Here is a 15,816-nt window from a genome sequence, read left to right as displayed (position 1 = left end):
CAATTTAGAGGTGCCAGATATATATGAAAGAAATTAATGTTTAACTACTGACCCTTTAAAATCAGCCAGCCTTCTCTTTGCTGCAGTGTAGCATTGCCAGTAGGGCAAGGGAGGTAATCAGCGCTGGTGAGGCCACATCTGGAGCACTGTGTCTGATCTGGGGCTCCCCAGTACAAGAGAGACACAGACATACTGGAAAATCCAGCAAAGAGCCACAAAGAAGATGATGAGGGGGCTGGAGCACGTCTTGCATGAGGAAAGGCTGAGACAGCTGTTACTGTTCAGCCTAGAGAAGTGAAGGCTCAGGGGGAATTTCATCAATGTGTATAAATATCTGAAGGGAAGAAGTCAACAAGGCCAGAGCCAGGCTCTTCTCAGTGATGCCTGGTGGCAGGACCAGAGGTGATGAGCTGTATTCTTTCATCTGGTGAAACACAGCAGACAGGATAACAAAATAATCCCTCGGAGAGGTAATGCTTATCAGCTAAAGGCAAAACTGAACAAGTTAAAATATTAATATTCAGTTTAAGGTCTAGTCTATCTCAATGAAGATGCATGATGCTTTTGTAGTATACTGCCTCCAGGTACTTGCTTAGCATCTTGAATTTCCTTAAGGCTGAGACAAGGACTGACTGCAGAATGTGTAGATCAGCATGATCATTGCTGAATTGTGCAGAAGATAGATGCCGCTACTTTCTCCCTTCAGATTTGGGTCTTGCCGATGGAGGTGCTCTCATAGTACTGTCACATCACACTGCACATCTCTTGGACAACTGCTTATTGTCTGGCAGAACTCTTCCGTGCTCATCAAGCTGTCTCAGTGATGTAATGTAAACCCCATTTCAGGAGTGTCACTCTCCCTTATTTAAAGAATGTAGTTGGCCATGTTAGGACTGAATCCTAGAACAAGACACCCAATGTTGTATGCCTTAGTATTTCAAAATTCAGGGAAGACCACTAAATAAATTGTAGACATGTAATATACATGTATGATGTGTGTATATATATTATGTTGTGTACATAGAATCATAGAATAGTTAGGGTTGGAAAGGACCTTGAGATCATCTAGTTCCAACCCCCTTGCCATGGGCAGACACACCCCACACTAAACCATGTGATCCATATAAATTGCATCATTGCTATACCAGAAATATGTTATACTATTTAGCATGCCTTTAGAACCAGATTTACTGCACCTATAATTAATATAAATTTATGAAATTCTTTGTTTAGATTATCACCTTCAAAATGTAGTATGTGTAAGAGGATGATTTTGTTACTATATAATCTCATGCTTTACACTGAAAAATCTAATGCAAAACATTCTTACAGACATATTTTTATTAAACATGGAATATAACATATCTGTCTGTTTTCAGCAGTTCTTAGATCAAATTTTGTCTTTTTCCCTATAGATTAAAAAAGTTGTCTACTTAAGCTATATCAATACATAGGCTACAGGACACTTCTCAAAATGAAGATTTTAGCCCTAAATTTGCACAAATTACAATATCTTTTAGTCTTTTATTTTGATGTGTCAAAATTCAATCAACAATATGACTTCTGAGAGGAGAAAGATGAAACAAGAAAAGACAACTCTTCATAAAGGAATAAGGCCACTGTGGCTAACTCTGTGTTACCAGAGTCAATACAGTAGTCAAGTTCGATTTCCTAGTTGTCTTGAGGTTTGAAGTTGGTTCCACTAAGGCAAACACATTTTTAGGTGTTCAGAATGACCAGATATCTGACTGGAAGACCAGCTCTTTTGGATGGGCCTTTCAGATCACCTTACTTCAGAGTCAGGTGACTCGGAGCATCAGACACCTCTGTTGTGACTTGTGCTGAAGTACTAGCTGGTATAATGTTCAGGTAAATATCGTACTGTTGGTCCATGCCCAGGTAACTGTCACTCATGAGATACAGTGTGTAGATACACCTAAAATATAAAAAGCAGAATCATTAGTTTAGAAATTAGGTCTTTTCTAGTTGGAAAAGATAATAATTAAGGAAACTTATTTTGTAAATTATTCATACTTTCCAGGGGTTTCTGGTGTATAAAAAGCAACAGAAACAGTATTTCGATTTCTGACATATCCAGTTCTTTTCAGGGCAATGAGTTCTTTTTTATCGACTTCTCCTAATATCAAAAACCATCCTTCATCTTTAACTTTGGGGAATCGAGGAGCCACTGCTTTACTGTCCTGCTTTCCCTGTTGGGGAAAAGAAATAACTTAGTAGAAGTAGAAATCACCATTCCACAATGCCATTCTTTGAATAAAGAACACCTCAAAGCCACATGGCCATGAATTGTTATGTAAGACTAATTTAGGCAGACTAAGATATTTATTTCCATTTATTAAAAAAAAAAAAAAAAAAAAAAAGAAAATCACAGTTCAGAGAAAAAAACCAGAATCGAGATACTACTCCACTTATTTTGTAAGCTGTTAAAACTTGAATGGAAATACTGCTCCCTTTTTGCAGTTTTATTTAATATATTCCAAATACTATTCTCTGCAGAAGGGTTAATTGTAAACGTAGTGTCTTTAAATAAAGCTAAACAGTATTGTTCAAGATTAATATAAATACAAAACCAGCACTTGGAGTCTTTATTTGAGGTTGATATAGCAAAATGAAAGATTATCTCAGTGATTCTTTAAGACAGTGACTTTACTGCTGCAAGCTGAAGATGTAATAATGCACACTCTATCAGTATTCATTTGGTGTTCTGTAGATGAAAAGGTTTTACTGAAGATTTATACAGAAGAAAAAGAATCACCAAAGCAATGGAAAAGGAAAGAAAAAGAAACAGTTTGATCAAGCTGTTTCTTACAAAAGAGGGATCAAATTCCAGGAGAGGTTTATAAAACAGTGATCACTGTATGAAATGCTCCTGCTTCCTTCTTTTCTGTGGCCTCTGGTTAGGAAGAGTCTCTGTCAGTAACTAGCACAGCAAATGGAATGACTTATGGAGGAGCTTTGATCCCTTTTCTTCCTACAGATGATAAAGTCTTCCCTCAAAGCTATGGTGAACCTGCTGCAGTCAGGACAAGTCATCTTTTGGGAAAGAAGAATACTTTTCAAATATAATTATTTAACTAATGTAAATTAACTTCAGGATTTACAACAGAACATAACATATCTCTGTTACTATTTTTATCAAAATGAAGTTTTTGTAAGAGTCTCACAACTAACATCAAAACTGTTCTCTGCTTGTATCTTGAACTCTTCTTTGTACCTTAAAAATGCTGGTAATTATCATTCTTAGTTGTTTGAAATGTTAGAGAAATTAATTAGCACTATTACAATCATCATGGTCCATACCACTCATGCTATGCAAATGACAAAACCCCACATCTATAAGTCAGTGACAGCTACAGTGATGGCAGTGCCCAATTTGAAGGGAGGAGGCATGGTCATAATGAGTACAGGGAGTCACTGCTGTGAGGGGCAGAGCAGCTGGGAACCTGCCACTGATGCTTCTGGCTGGGCACACGCTGGGCCCAGTGAGGTGACTGGCCACAGAGGAAGTGGGATGTGCTTCAGCTTAGGCCAGGAGAAGAATCGCATGTAGAAGTTGTTCTAGGAGCTGTTCAAAAAAGCTTCATGTGTAAAATATGAAGAAAATATCCTCAGTAAAGGCCTGAGGATGTGTTATGAGTAGAAACACATTTATAGGCACAGGCCTGGTATGCAATTTGGAAGTACAGGGGAATGTAATAGGGAAGCTTATAAACTGGCATGGGGAAGCAGGATATGCAAGGGTATGAGGGGAAGAGGGGCTGGCTAGTACTTAAATACTGCCTGTGAAGTTATCATCTCTACTGTCACTGCTTACAGAAATTACCCAAAGAAATTAACTTTATGAGTTTCTGGTTTGTAAAAAATAGTGAGTGAGCTTTTGATTTGGCTTGAATTGGCCTAGGATTTTACCTTAAGGGTCTATTTCCTATTGCAACCTGAAAAACCACTTGCTTCATTACTAATCCAGAAAAGGCTTTGAAAATGTTCATAATTTACATAAGAGTTAAACCTTAAACCTCCCTGTTATGCAGTATAAAGCATTATTGATAACATAAATGGGTTATTGAAGACTTGTGCTTTTGGGAAGGAAATGACAAATTCATGTACCTGATACCCCATCTGGGTTCTCTGCAGATTTATTTGGAGTACATACTCTTGATCAGCATGCAATTTGATCCATCTTTTGTCATCTCTTGTGTCTGTTGTCAATGAAGGAACAGGCACTTCGCTCTGTGGTTGAGCTGGGTCATCCCAGCAGCCCTTAATGCTCAGGCTGACGTTTAGAATTGGCAAACGGCACAGGAAATTCCAAGCCTGTGGAAAAAACAGATCCCTGGGGATTACAAGACAATCTAGACAATCATTGTCACTGTAACAATAACAATTCAATGTGCAGTCTATGTATTTATTCTACATTAATAATATTTTATTATGATCTAGTTGAAGATGTCCCTGCTCATTTCAGCGGTGTTGGACTAGATGATCTTTGAAGGTCCCTTCTGACCCAAACTATTCTGATTCTCTGTATTAGACTATCATACAGAATTGTACAACTCTCAGTCATAGGCATAAAATACTTTTTATTAACCTCTTATTCTACTTTCATCCAAGCAAATAAAGCAAACTTGAAACTCCTCAAGCACATTACACATGCCCCACTAGTATTACTGATGTCTTAACACAGGAAAAAATCCTTATCACTCCTGATTAAAGCAATTTTTTCCCTATAAGCCACTTAAAAACTAGTATAATTAAGTTTTAAATTAAACTTCCATAACATAATCCATACAGAACAAGTCAGTGCAGTGCTAATTAGCAATGGGCAAACCTCAGAGAGTTCAGGGATCAGTTCAGATAATTAACCAAAAGTTCAACCACATATCCAAAGTTATACCTAGCCTTTTTTTTTTTTTTAAGGTTTTCTTGCATTGCTCTTCACAAACTTACTTTCTTACAGTCCTCCTGAGGAACCTAAGTCTTTGTGAACTGCAACAGGCCCTCAACTTTCTCTCATCCTTGTACAGAGAACTGTTGTTAAAGGCTTGCAATGCATGTAGCTGAACATGACACCCTCCTCAGCCTTAAAGAGGCACCCTGAGAAAGCAGCCCTATGGTCTCTCATTTTGATCTCCATCAGACAAGGAAAAGCAGCCCAAGAAGCTGTGACAAAAATGGAAGGGAGTAACACAGTCTTTCATTTGCTAAAAAGAAAATGAGCATATTCCCTCAATGAAATCGGTTAGGAAGAAGAAATGGAAAAATTGGTTGTGGAATGAAGGCAGTGATTTGTGGCCTGAAAAAGACTGATGAGGCTGGCAATGGAAGAAAAAAACCCTAGAAGAATGAGAACCACCCTCTGCCCTGCCCTCCTTCCCCTCCATCCCCAAACCAAAACAGGAACCAGCACTTCACTTGTGTTTTCAAACAACACATGAAAAGCTAGAGGGTGGGAAAGAGAGGAAGGAAAGAAGAATATTGATCTTGGTAGAGCCAGCAGATGCCAAAATGGGAACTTGTGGGAAAGAGGAGAGTATGCATAGTTGCATGGGCAATAGTGCATAAACCAGAAATGTTTTATCTGGACAAAGTTTAAAGTATATTTTATTTTTCATGTATTGGTTTGACTATCTTGTGCTGCAAGTAAATCTATTTTAATTTCATTGCGCTTCATGTCTCTGATTACTTGTTCTGTGCTGGAAGACCTAGAGCCCTAGCAAAAGCTCAGTTTGCTTTTTGGAGACATCACTGCCACGATTCACACTGAAATAATGGTGTATGTTAATACACAATTAGGGATACAGCAGGCAGGGCCAGCAGACCTAAGACAGCCCTGCTGTAGGAAAAGGTGGTGCCACCCCTCTTTATGACACCCCTCCCCACCAGGTAGCTGTTCCCCTCTCACCCCTGATACCTTGGCACAGCCATGCTGTGACTGTGCAGATAGACGGATCAGCTTGCTAACCATTCCGGTGACAACAGACAGCATGAACTTAGATCAGCTTAAAGCTGACTGTGGAAGCATATTCGCTAATCCTCTGAGTACTCTGAATAAGCATGAACTTTCAGTGCCACTGAAAGAAGTGGTCCAGCCTCCTTCCCTGCTGGCACAAGCATTCACGTAACTTGGCTATAGGCCATTTTGACTGTCAGTGAGAGGGTTGACATGATCCCTCCCCTTTTCATCCCCAGATGCTTCTTCCCATCTCCTTGCCTGAACCAGCCACGGCATTTGTGCAGCTCTGCAGTGAGCTGGGTCAGGAGAGGTGAAAATGGCACAAAGGGGGGGCAGGACTGCCCATTTCAGCTGCAGCACAAACTTACGTTGGATTAAAATGGCTGCGTCACCAGAGCCTGGCTGAACTAAATGAGAAATCTGATTTAGGCTAAACCTTAATCTCTCTCTCTCTTCTCTCTTCTGTGCTGCATGAGCAGCTGTGTCTGTTCAATGGTGAAAGTGGGGAGGGCCACCTGTGAACACCCAGGAGCTGCAGTGTAAAGCAGGGCATATCGACAAATGAATTGTACTGATGCTCTTAGCACAGAAAGGATGGGAAAAACTGTAACAGAAAATAAACAGCTAGAACGTTAAGGCAAAAGATACTCCTCTTTGTCCCAGCTCTGAACAGGGGAAAAAAAGGCAGCACCTTGCAGAAGGAGAAAAACCACTGCATGCATTCTTAATTAATTAGTTGTTGCCAGGATTTTGTTCCATTTAACATGGAAGACACTACTAAAATCATCTCCAGCACATCACACTGGATGAGACAACTTGAGCAGTAACACCTGAACTGGCAAATGATTTTATGCTTGATGTAAAGGTTTTTAAGGTGAAGCTGACTTGAGGAACTGTACAGACCTGCTGTTGAGGCTCTCTGTGCACCAAAGCAGTATTCTTCTGCTGTGTTCAGTGGAGGCACCTTAATACATATCAACTCATTGATCACCACTTCAGTGACACTTTAGATATCATCTACCTGAAAAACTGTTATGTGCACTACCTCAGAGGACAAGGCCTGTTACAATTATGGTAGAATAAAGTTTAGTTTCCGCAGATGTCATAATGTATTCACTCCTTTAGTGGTATTACCTGGCGCTCTGTTGAAGACTATGGCTTGGTCTGGTTTATACTATACAACCCCAATTGTATCAACCCTCAATTTGTCAAAGGTTGTCATGTTCTCATGTAGCTTTTACAGGGCGAACAAAGCAAGTCTGAGTGACTTTCTAAATAGACAAAAAGCAGATGTAATATTTGAATTGGTCATTAACAGTTGGACTTGGTTATCTTGAAGGTATTTTCCAACCTAACCGATTCTATGATTCTCCACGCCTTGTGTATTTGAAAATTAAAGGCGAAGTTAGTACTGATTGATCATTGCTACAGTATGGACATCAGGCTGCCTTTTTATCACCATCCATAATGATGATATTTTTATTGAGGAAAAAAGTCAAGTAGTAGAAAAGAAGAAAGAAGGTTATAGGAACACAGGTACTTTCAGAGTAAAAGCAGCTGATACTACAGCATGGAAAATATATAATTTTATTCAGTCCTGAGGTTTCTTTTTTCTCTTTCAATAATATAAACACCAGCTTAATATTTTACGAGGTGCCTAGTGCCTAATGCCTAAGTGACTTAGAAACTGAGATTTTTTAAAGAAATATGAGTCAGAATGAATCACTGAAACAAACATGGAGTTTAGACCAAAAATCAGACTCACATTCTAAATAGTTTTTGAATTTAGGCTGTCAGCTTTAAAGCCCTGATGACTTCCAATGAGGTTCGGGATTTTAGCTAACTTCTGGAAAATTAAACTCAGGCTCCAACATCACTGAGTAATTTCTTGACAATTCTACTGTGTGTTTTTTTTTTTTTTTTTTTTTTGTATAGGGTGACACAAACACACACTATCTCCTTTTACGTATATCAACATGCCCTATGTGTGCATGTACATTTATACTACATATATATTTACCTACCAAACCCATAGATAAAAATCATAATCACATGAGAAGCTCTTCATGAACCTTTGGTAATGTCATTAGCATTTTCACCAATAATCTGTCTCCCCAGGACTTAGACTAATATTCCAAGTCCATGAGCAGCTTGAAGAGCTGCTATTTAAAAATTAATTATCAGTCTGCTTAAAAGACATTTTCTTCTTTCCCAATGTGAAGTTTCTTCCTTTTTCTGTCTGCCTCAAATTTATGTAAAGCTCAAGCTGTTTTTTTTCCAGTTTCATGCCAGTAACAGGCTTAAGGTATAGGTTCCATACACTGTAAGAAGCAGAACTTTTGTTAGGAAAAGAATGGTTTTGGCAATTTAGTAGTGTACTTACCACTTTATTTGACTTTGTTCATGTCTGGTGCCAGAACACTAGGCTTAAATTCCGTAATCTTATATTATTACTTTACAGAAAATATATAATAAAGATGCATTATTTACTGAATAATTTTTCTCTTTGTTGGCCCCTAGGTGTGCATTGAAAGCCTTTACATAGGAAAACACTCAACAGACAAAGTCAGTATGAGGTTTAATTCTGTGCAAAGTATTACAACAGGTTTTTTTTTATTTTTTTCTTTCTTCTAAAGAAAACCCCCAAACCATAAAGAATATAAATCACTGGTATACAGGTTTCAAATTTGCTATGACCCGCATAATACAGCCATGGCTTTGCTATACCCAATATGGTCATTCCCAACTCATGGAAATGAAACTTTCTCCTTCTATGCTGCTAAGATATTATGTTTTCCCCTCTTATATACATCTGTATTTACAAACACAGATATATAGAGGCATAGAGTCATTCACAGTGAGAACATATACACCACATACACACAAGCTATTTTTTAAGAAACTGCTAAGACATTTCAATACCAGCCAAACATATTTATCTGAGGATTAATCTTCATCTATTGAATCAGACAAGAACACTGCCATGCATACAATTATTTAATTAGCAGCCAAATCCTCTGCCAGTCAGCAGCCGTTCCAGGCATACTGATGGGGCAGTAGATGCAAATCTCACAGTAGTACTGCTTTTTCTCATTACTACTGCAATTAGCACTTAAATTGATGCTTTAAACATACTAATTTCTGGAATAATTCAGGATTTGTATGTTACCTGGGATCGCCTCACTGCAGAGACGACAGCAGATTGCTACGCAAATTGAAGCACTTTTGAGCCAAATAACCATCATCATATCAGACAGAGCCAATTTGCATTTGCTTTTAAAGATAACAGAATGGCAATTTATGCAAATAAATTAAGTAAGTTTACTTCTGAGTTCTCCCTGAACTAATTATAACAATGTTCTAATTTTTTATCACATCTAAAAGTTGGACTGCAATCAATGTGCATTATGTTAAAAATCTGTTGTTAAAGGAAGCCTTTTTTTGATGTCAATACATTTTCTTAATTCAAAATTTTGATGTTAATTTAGTTACAAATGCAGATGTCTATTATAGACATTTAAGTACTTTTCTTCTTGTTTGCATACCAGTGAAAGGTTTAACTGAAGCTGAACAAACACTGGACATATTGCTGTCCTTTAAAATATTCAAATAAAAACCATTTGAAGTATAGCTTTTTAAGTTTTCATCTTTTGTACATTTATTTGAAATCAACAGGCTTAACTGTCTATGGAATATTGCTGTCCTTCGCTGGGAACGACTTGAAAATCAAACTGAAAATGAGACTTTAGCAGCCTCAACATTTTGGAACAGTATTTTTTTCTTCCCTCTGTGAAGTGTGAAATTTTCATCTCTTTTTTTCTCTTTCAAACAGAAAATGAGTGCTGGATCTTCTACTAAGGGTATTCTTGGAAAAAAACGGTTTTTGACAGACCACTTCAGAAAACAGCTATGGTGGCATTTGCAATGCATGTATTCCTAGTACATACCTGGCTATGGAAAGATGGATAACATTCAGCAGATTGAATGACCCAGAGAAGCATCTTTAGAGCAAAGAGATGTGGTACTATCAGTCATAAAACAGGCTCTGTTACTGGTTAGCAGGGAAGAAGTGAGAATAATATTAAGAAAACGGACAGAGAAGAACCTTTGTAAAGCTAGCCAGTACCTTGAAATTAAAGCAACGAATGTGCTGCACTTTATACAGAACATCCTATGATATTTGCTGTAGGGGAGAGAGTATTTCTTTTCCCAACTACTCTTCCTTTCCAGTCACATTGATAATGGCCACAGATAGAGAGTGTTACCTGTGAAATGTGGGCTGTTTGCAATTCACCATCCACAATGGAAGCAAAAACATGCTCTTTTCCTTCACAGGCAGCCATTAGCTCGGGAAGACACTCAATAGGTCCTTGGTAACCTCCATGCACACTCTTCCTTTTGCCTTGGCTCCACTTCCTGATGGAGATAGCAAAACATATGCCCAGGGAGGGAATGCAAACATTTGTTTTCAGTTGTTTTGGTGGTAAAAATTAATACTAGTTTCTCTGTTATTAAATGCTGGTCATTTATTTCTCAGTAGCATTAATTACTGCACCATCTAGGCATCTATAGAGCTTAGCATTACCCATGATACTAGGATAGATACTAGTGTATTTTTGAATGGATTAAAATAAAGAGATAATTAATATACTTGGAACCCTTCCAGTGATCTCTTGTTGATTTGCCTGGAATCATGATTCTCAAAATAATCTGTGGGGGTTAATTAACCAATGAATATTGAAAAGAGAAATAGAAACTCCATTTGGGAAAGCTCCACCGTGAAAGAACAAGTTCTGCTTCTGGTGCGTTAATGAACACTCTCAGGCACAACAGTTACATTCAAACACAATCAGCAGTCAGAAGTAGAATGAGACTGCAAACTTAGGAATGCTTAGAAGAATTACATACCGAAAAAGGTAGAGATGTTGTAGCTCTATATTGGGCAAAGTAAGCAGGGAAGAGTTGTGTATCCATCTACCTTGAACCACCATCTGCACCAGATTGGTTATATTCAGAGCAGTCACCAACCAGCCATGGTGTGCTGCGACATCCAACATTGCCTAATGAAAGGAGACATAAAATACAAATAAGAGAATGCAAGGATAATTGTGTACCTGGTTCATACAAGTAAGAGTATTTATTTAATATTTAATGCACAGGAATTTCTAGGCCTTCAACATAGGAATTTACTTCAACCTCTACTGGTGTCAGTTGGCAACTTTTGGATTAACCTTGAAAAAAGATGGGTTAAATACTGTGTCATCATCACCAACTTTTACCCTTCAAAAAGCAATTTACATCATGTTTTTGGAGTGAGAGCAGAAAGTGGGATCTTCTACTTACAAATAATCTCTCTTTTACATAATCCAACTCAGAATGAAAGGAATAAATCTCAAAGTTTACTGGAAAGGCAGAGGTTATAATTAACTGCAATATCGGTTTATATTTTGACATGAGAGCTTTGCCAGAATTACAAAATTATTCAAAAGTCTTTGAATTATTTAAGAACAACAACAGCTACATATTTGCATTTGTTCAAAAATTAATACTAATGTCACTTACCAGTATCAGTTATTTTTCCCATTTTAACTTCAGGACTTGAAAGTATCTCTTGCATCAGACTAGATAAAACCACTAAAATTTAGCTTAATGAGCACTGTTGAGGTTTTGTTCAACACTGACACCTAACTTGAAATCTTGAAGAAAGATGACAAAATGGCTAATAGGGGGAGTAACAGCAGTCAGGAAAACCATGGATTTCATCCTTTGCGTTGTAAACAGTTGACAGTCTTGAGAGTGAGGGATGCTAGGCTGTCTCTCCTTTCCTCTCTATCCTGAATTGGAAAAGCTTTCCCAAAGTACACTAAAAGCCCATGCAAGCAAAAACCCCTATCCAGCAACATGCCACACTTTAAATTGTTAACGATCATCTTGCCTTCCATATCTCGCTTCTGCTCCTTTTCTACTTGCTATGTTTTTGAGAATACAAGTAAAAAGTATACTGTAAATATCACTAGTATAAAGATTCAAATCTGCAAAATTCATTATGGATTGTGCACTGAGTGGCCCTACTGACATGAAAAAACTGTTATACCTGCTTTTTTTCCTGACTTGACTTAAATTCTGTTTGGTTTGTCTGAAAAAGAATGCAAGAGTTCTTCCAAAGGAGAAAGGACCAAAGATGAGCTTTTAGTTTCAACATTCTGTTTTAATAGTAAATGCAGTTATTTGAATATATAGTATACTTTTCATCCTGTCTATGTTAATAAAATTATTATGATTTATAGAAGCATTTCAGCTAGGGAAGAAAATTATGCTATTAATATGTTAGTTGTCTTGCTTAGTTTGTTGTTTAATACCACTATGTTCACAATTATGTGTGGGTCCTAATTTTACAACACTCTTATTTAGTAGAAAGTCATGTATTTAAAAGTGGTTTGCCAAGTAGGAAATGTGGAGTTTGATTAAAATACTACAAAACATTTTTTAAGAAAGAAATAAGAGAGTCTAGTATATTGAACAGTTTCAGCACTTTAAATACCATCTTCTTGGTATTAGGAGAGTTGTAGTTTGATTTTAGGACTAGACTTAAGAGATTTTCATGGTTTTTCTTTTAAAGACAAATGATATTGTTTGGTAATTCCTTAGACAGCAGATACCTGCATCATTTTAACTTATTTCCCAGCCACTAGTGTAATGAGGAGAAGCTGTCTATGTAAGTCTTCACATTTAATCAAATGTTTTACAAACAAAAGGCAGCATTTACTTAAGGCAAACTAAACAGTGAAATCTTCTTTACACAAAGGAGTTGTTTACACATGCAGAGCTATTTCAATTAAGTTACACTGATTCTGGAGAAATACTGAGTTTAAAGGCACAAGTTAGTTTCAGTCCTGGCCAGTCACACGGTTTATTTTAGCAGTTTACAATGCAATTTCAACAGGTTTTATTCCAGGTCGGTGTGATAAGATCAGTGACACTTAGAAAACTATTTAAAGCATTACCCTGTATTACTCTGATGTTGTTTCAATTCTCATGAATTGTGGATAAAGTGCCTTTCAGGTAATAAAGATGCAGATTAAACATTGAACTTGTCATTTTTGAAGGAAGAGCCACAGCACCCTGAAACACACTAATAACATTCCTAATGACCCTAGAAATAGGACCTCACAGCACAACACTGATCGTTTTCTGTCTTCTCACTTGGCTTGCCAAGGTCACTTCCAGGTATGATTATTTTACTGAATAGAAAATAAAATTATGTTAGAAATCACATTTGAAAGGAGCTGCTTCATAGCCTGTGGATTTATGTGTTGGTTCACATGAGTTTTAGTCAGATAAAGAGGGAATTATTCTCAGCATGTGCCAGAGTGAAGTCTGTCCTTTAAACTTACAGGGCAAGTCGCTCTTTACCTGCTTCCACATTTTAAAACATATTGAAACTTACATATATGGTACAATGCATGTCTCTGAGCGTGTTGCTGAGACAGTATGGTACATCTCTCCTATTCACTCCCTCATTGTTATTTCCTTTCTGCTTTTCTGACATAGCTTGAAACATCATGCTCCTCAATGAGAGTGCTGTATATATATGAAGAATAACGGCTGCAGAGATACCTTGTCTTTTCCACAAGCAGCAAGAAGAATACAGTAAGTTGTGGTTTTAGTCAGCATGAAGCAGTGGTATTTTCATAAAATGTTTGTGAGGATACACACATAACACTGTTTTCATTGTTTTCTTTCTTCCTTTTAAATCTATTCCCCTACCCCCACCCTTTTTAACAGATGTTTGAAAAGGGGAAAGGAAGAGAGAAGACGTAAGAGAAAGATAAATCTAAAACAAGCTATACACTGAAATTAACTAGAGGATCCTTTCACATAGAAAATCTCCTGGAAATTGATAGAGGCCTACAGATAGATATCCCGTAGGGAGTAAGGAAAGCCTGTGTGTGTGAGACACTGTGTTCCACATTGTTACAATGAATCCACATGGCAAATCCTCTTTTCCTCCTTATTTTCTGCTTCTTCACCCATAGAATTTATTCACAGCATCTCTATCTGGATGTGAAATCCAAGACAGTGACATTGTGAAAAAGTCAGAACAATGGTAAAGTTGGCTTGTTTCATCTGCTGCCTTGGAAACCTGCACGTTTAATTTTCCTCTAAGGGTAAACCACACAGATGCTTGATACTTAAATGGCTATTGAAATTCCTATAAATACTCAAGATAAGAAATTGAGTAATTCCCCTATCTCAAAATTAGCTATATAAAATGTAGGAACTACATGAATAAAATAATATAAGAGACAAAGGAAAAAAAGATAAGTATTTAATATTTAGAATATCCAATGAATAACATTTAGTTTCTCTAGATTATCCATCCGCTACTTGTTTGATTTCTTGCTGTTGCTTTTAAGTACAAACCAGAACAATTTTCTAGAAATTTCTGGTTTCTTAACTTTAACTCCTGCTTGGCAAAGAAGTAAGTAGTTTCTAAATATCTTATAGTTGTAAGATTGAAACAGATTAAGAATATTATTCTTAACTGAGAAATGGCACTAATTGGTTATCTGCCTTTCCAGCCTCAGAATTTCATGCCAACACACGATAATTTCATCACAGAGAAAAAATTAAGAGGGCAGTGAGTGAGTGCAACAAGTAAACCAACAAATTCTAAAGATGCTTTTACTTATAGAAAAAAAATACAAATCTTTTTTTGTAAATCGATAAGTAAAAATAAAACCAAACCCCACAAAAAACCTCAAATGAACCAAAAAGTCCCAAGCCCACCATTTTTTAAACTAAAGTAGAAAAGACGGGATAAATAGATGGAGTCAAAGGAAGTACTGCTTCTTACAATGAAAATTATGTTTACCATCATCTTATTTGGGCCTCTTTATGCACTTAGCATAATAAAAGCAGAGGCCTATACTGAGATGGGTTTTAATGAAAGAATCAGGCATTAGCTTTTAAAAGCCTTCCAAGTGTCATACTTGGACAACAACAAAGTAATAATAGCAATTAGTGACATGTCCTTTAATATTTTGTCTGTTGCTATCAAAAATAGCTTGTATCAACATGGGTAACAACAAGCTATAAACCATGGCAGAGGTAGGACAAAAATGCTGATGCTCAGTAACTGTCAGGTATGGCAAAAATTTGTTGTTGATATTCAGAACTGAATGTCAAAATCTTTGGATCAAAGTCTTGCTATTCCTTTCTTCATTCCATTTCATATTATTCCGTGCAATAATATGAAACCCTCAGTGCCTATTATCAGGTTTCCATCATATTTTCAGGAGCAGTGGTTGGTTATCCTTCACTATTGAATTAGTGAAACTGATCAAATTGTACCTTTCTGGTCCAACATGAAGCTGAGATTTAAAAGTCTGTCTCTTTTTAGCCAAAATTACTACTGATGCTTGGAATTTAAATTATGGTTTATAATTCCCTAGCTTGAGGGGAAGAAAAGATGGAGGCAGGATGTAGGAGAGGTGAGTGTGGCAAACGCATCGACAGCAACACCCACTAATACTAAACCACTGCTTTTCTCTGTTGTTTTTAAGCACTCTGAATATGTGCTCAAAATAACAGATACTGAACTACTCCGTAATGAACATATCTACCCCACTCTCCCACCCCCACTCCCCATTTAGGAGATTTGTCTGGCAACTGAAATATTCTGTTTGCAAAATCTTTTATTTTAGAAAGGTTTTGCAAAGTTTTAACAGTTTTTGGTATTACTTTCACATCCTTCATTTGAAAGCCAAATATTCTGGATCACTCTTGTATGGCTGGTTAGACAGGGGAACAGAGACTCAACAACTAGCAGAATTTCTGAT

General features: G+C 37.1%; 1 protein-coding gene across 1 annotated transcript in view; it reads right to left on the bottom strand.

Moving 5' to 3' along the window:
• Window positions 1-1,413: 1,413 nt before the first annotated feature.
• The window catches only part of ASCC3 (activating signal cointegrator 1 complex subunit 3), a 282,281-nt gene continuing 267,878 nt past the window's right edge, over window positions 1,414-15,816 (bottom strand). Inside the window, exons 38-42 of the mRNA XM_080615418.1 lie at window positions 10,883-11,034; window positions 10,240-10,390; window positions 4,129-4,335; window positions 2,035-2,210; window positions 1,414-1,936 (exon numbers count right to left, since the gene is read on the bottom strand). Coding sequence (XP_080471544.1) covers window positions 1,789-1,936; window positions 2,035-2,210; window positions 4,129-4,335; window positions 10,240-10,390; window positions 10,883-11,034 — 834 coding nt within the window. The 3' untranslated portion in view covers window positions 1,414-1,788. The remainder of the gene's footprint in view (window positions 1,937-2,034; window positions 2,211-4,128; window positions 4,336-10,239; window positions 10,391-10,882; window positions 11,035-15,816) is intronic.

This window comes from Psittacula echo (assembly GCF_963264785.1).
Source record: "Psittacula echo genome assembly, chromosome: 4".
Classification (NCBI taxonomy): Eukaryota; Metazoa; Chordata; class Aves; order Psittaciformes; family Psittacidae; genus Psittacula; species Psittacula echo.
The sequence above is the reverse complement of the archived record's forward strand: the minus strand, read 5'-3'. Positions and strand labels throughout refer to the sequence as shown.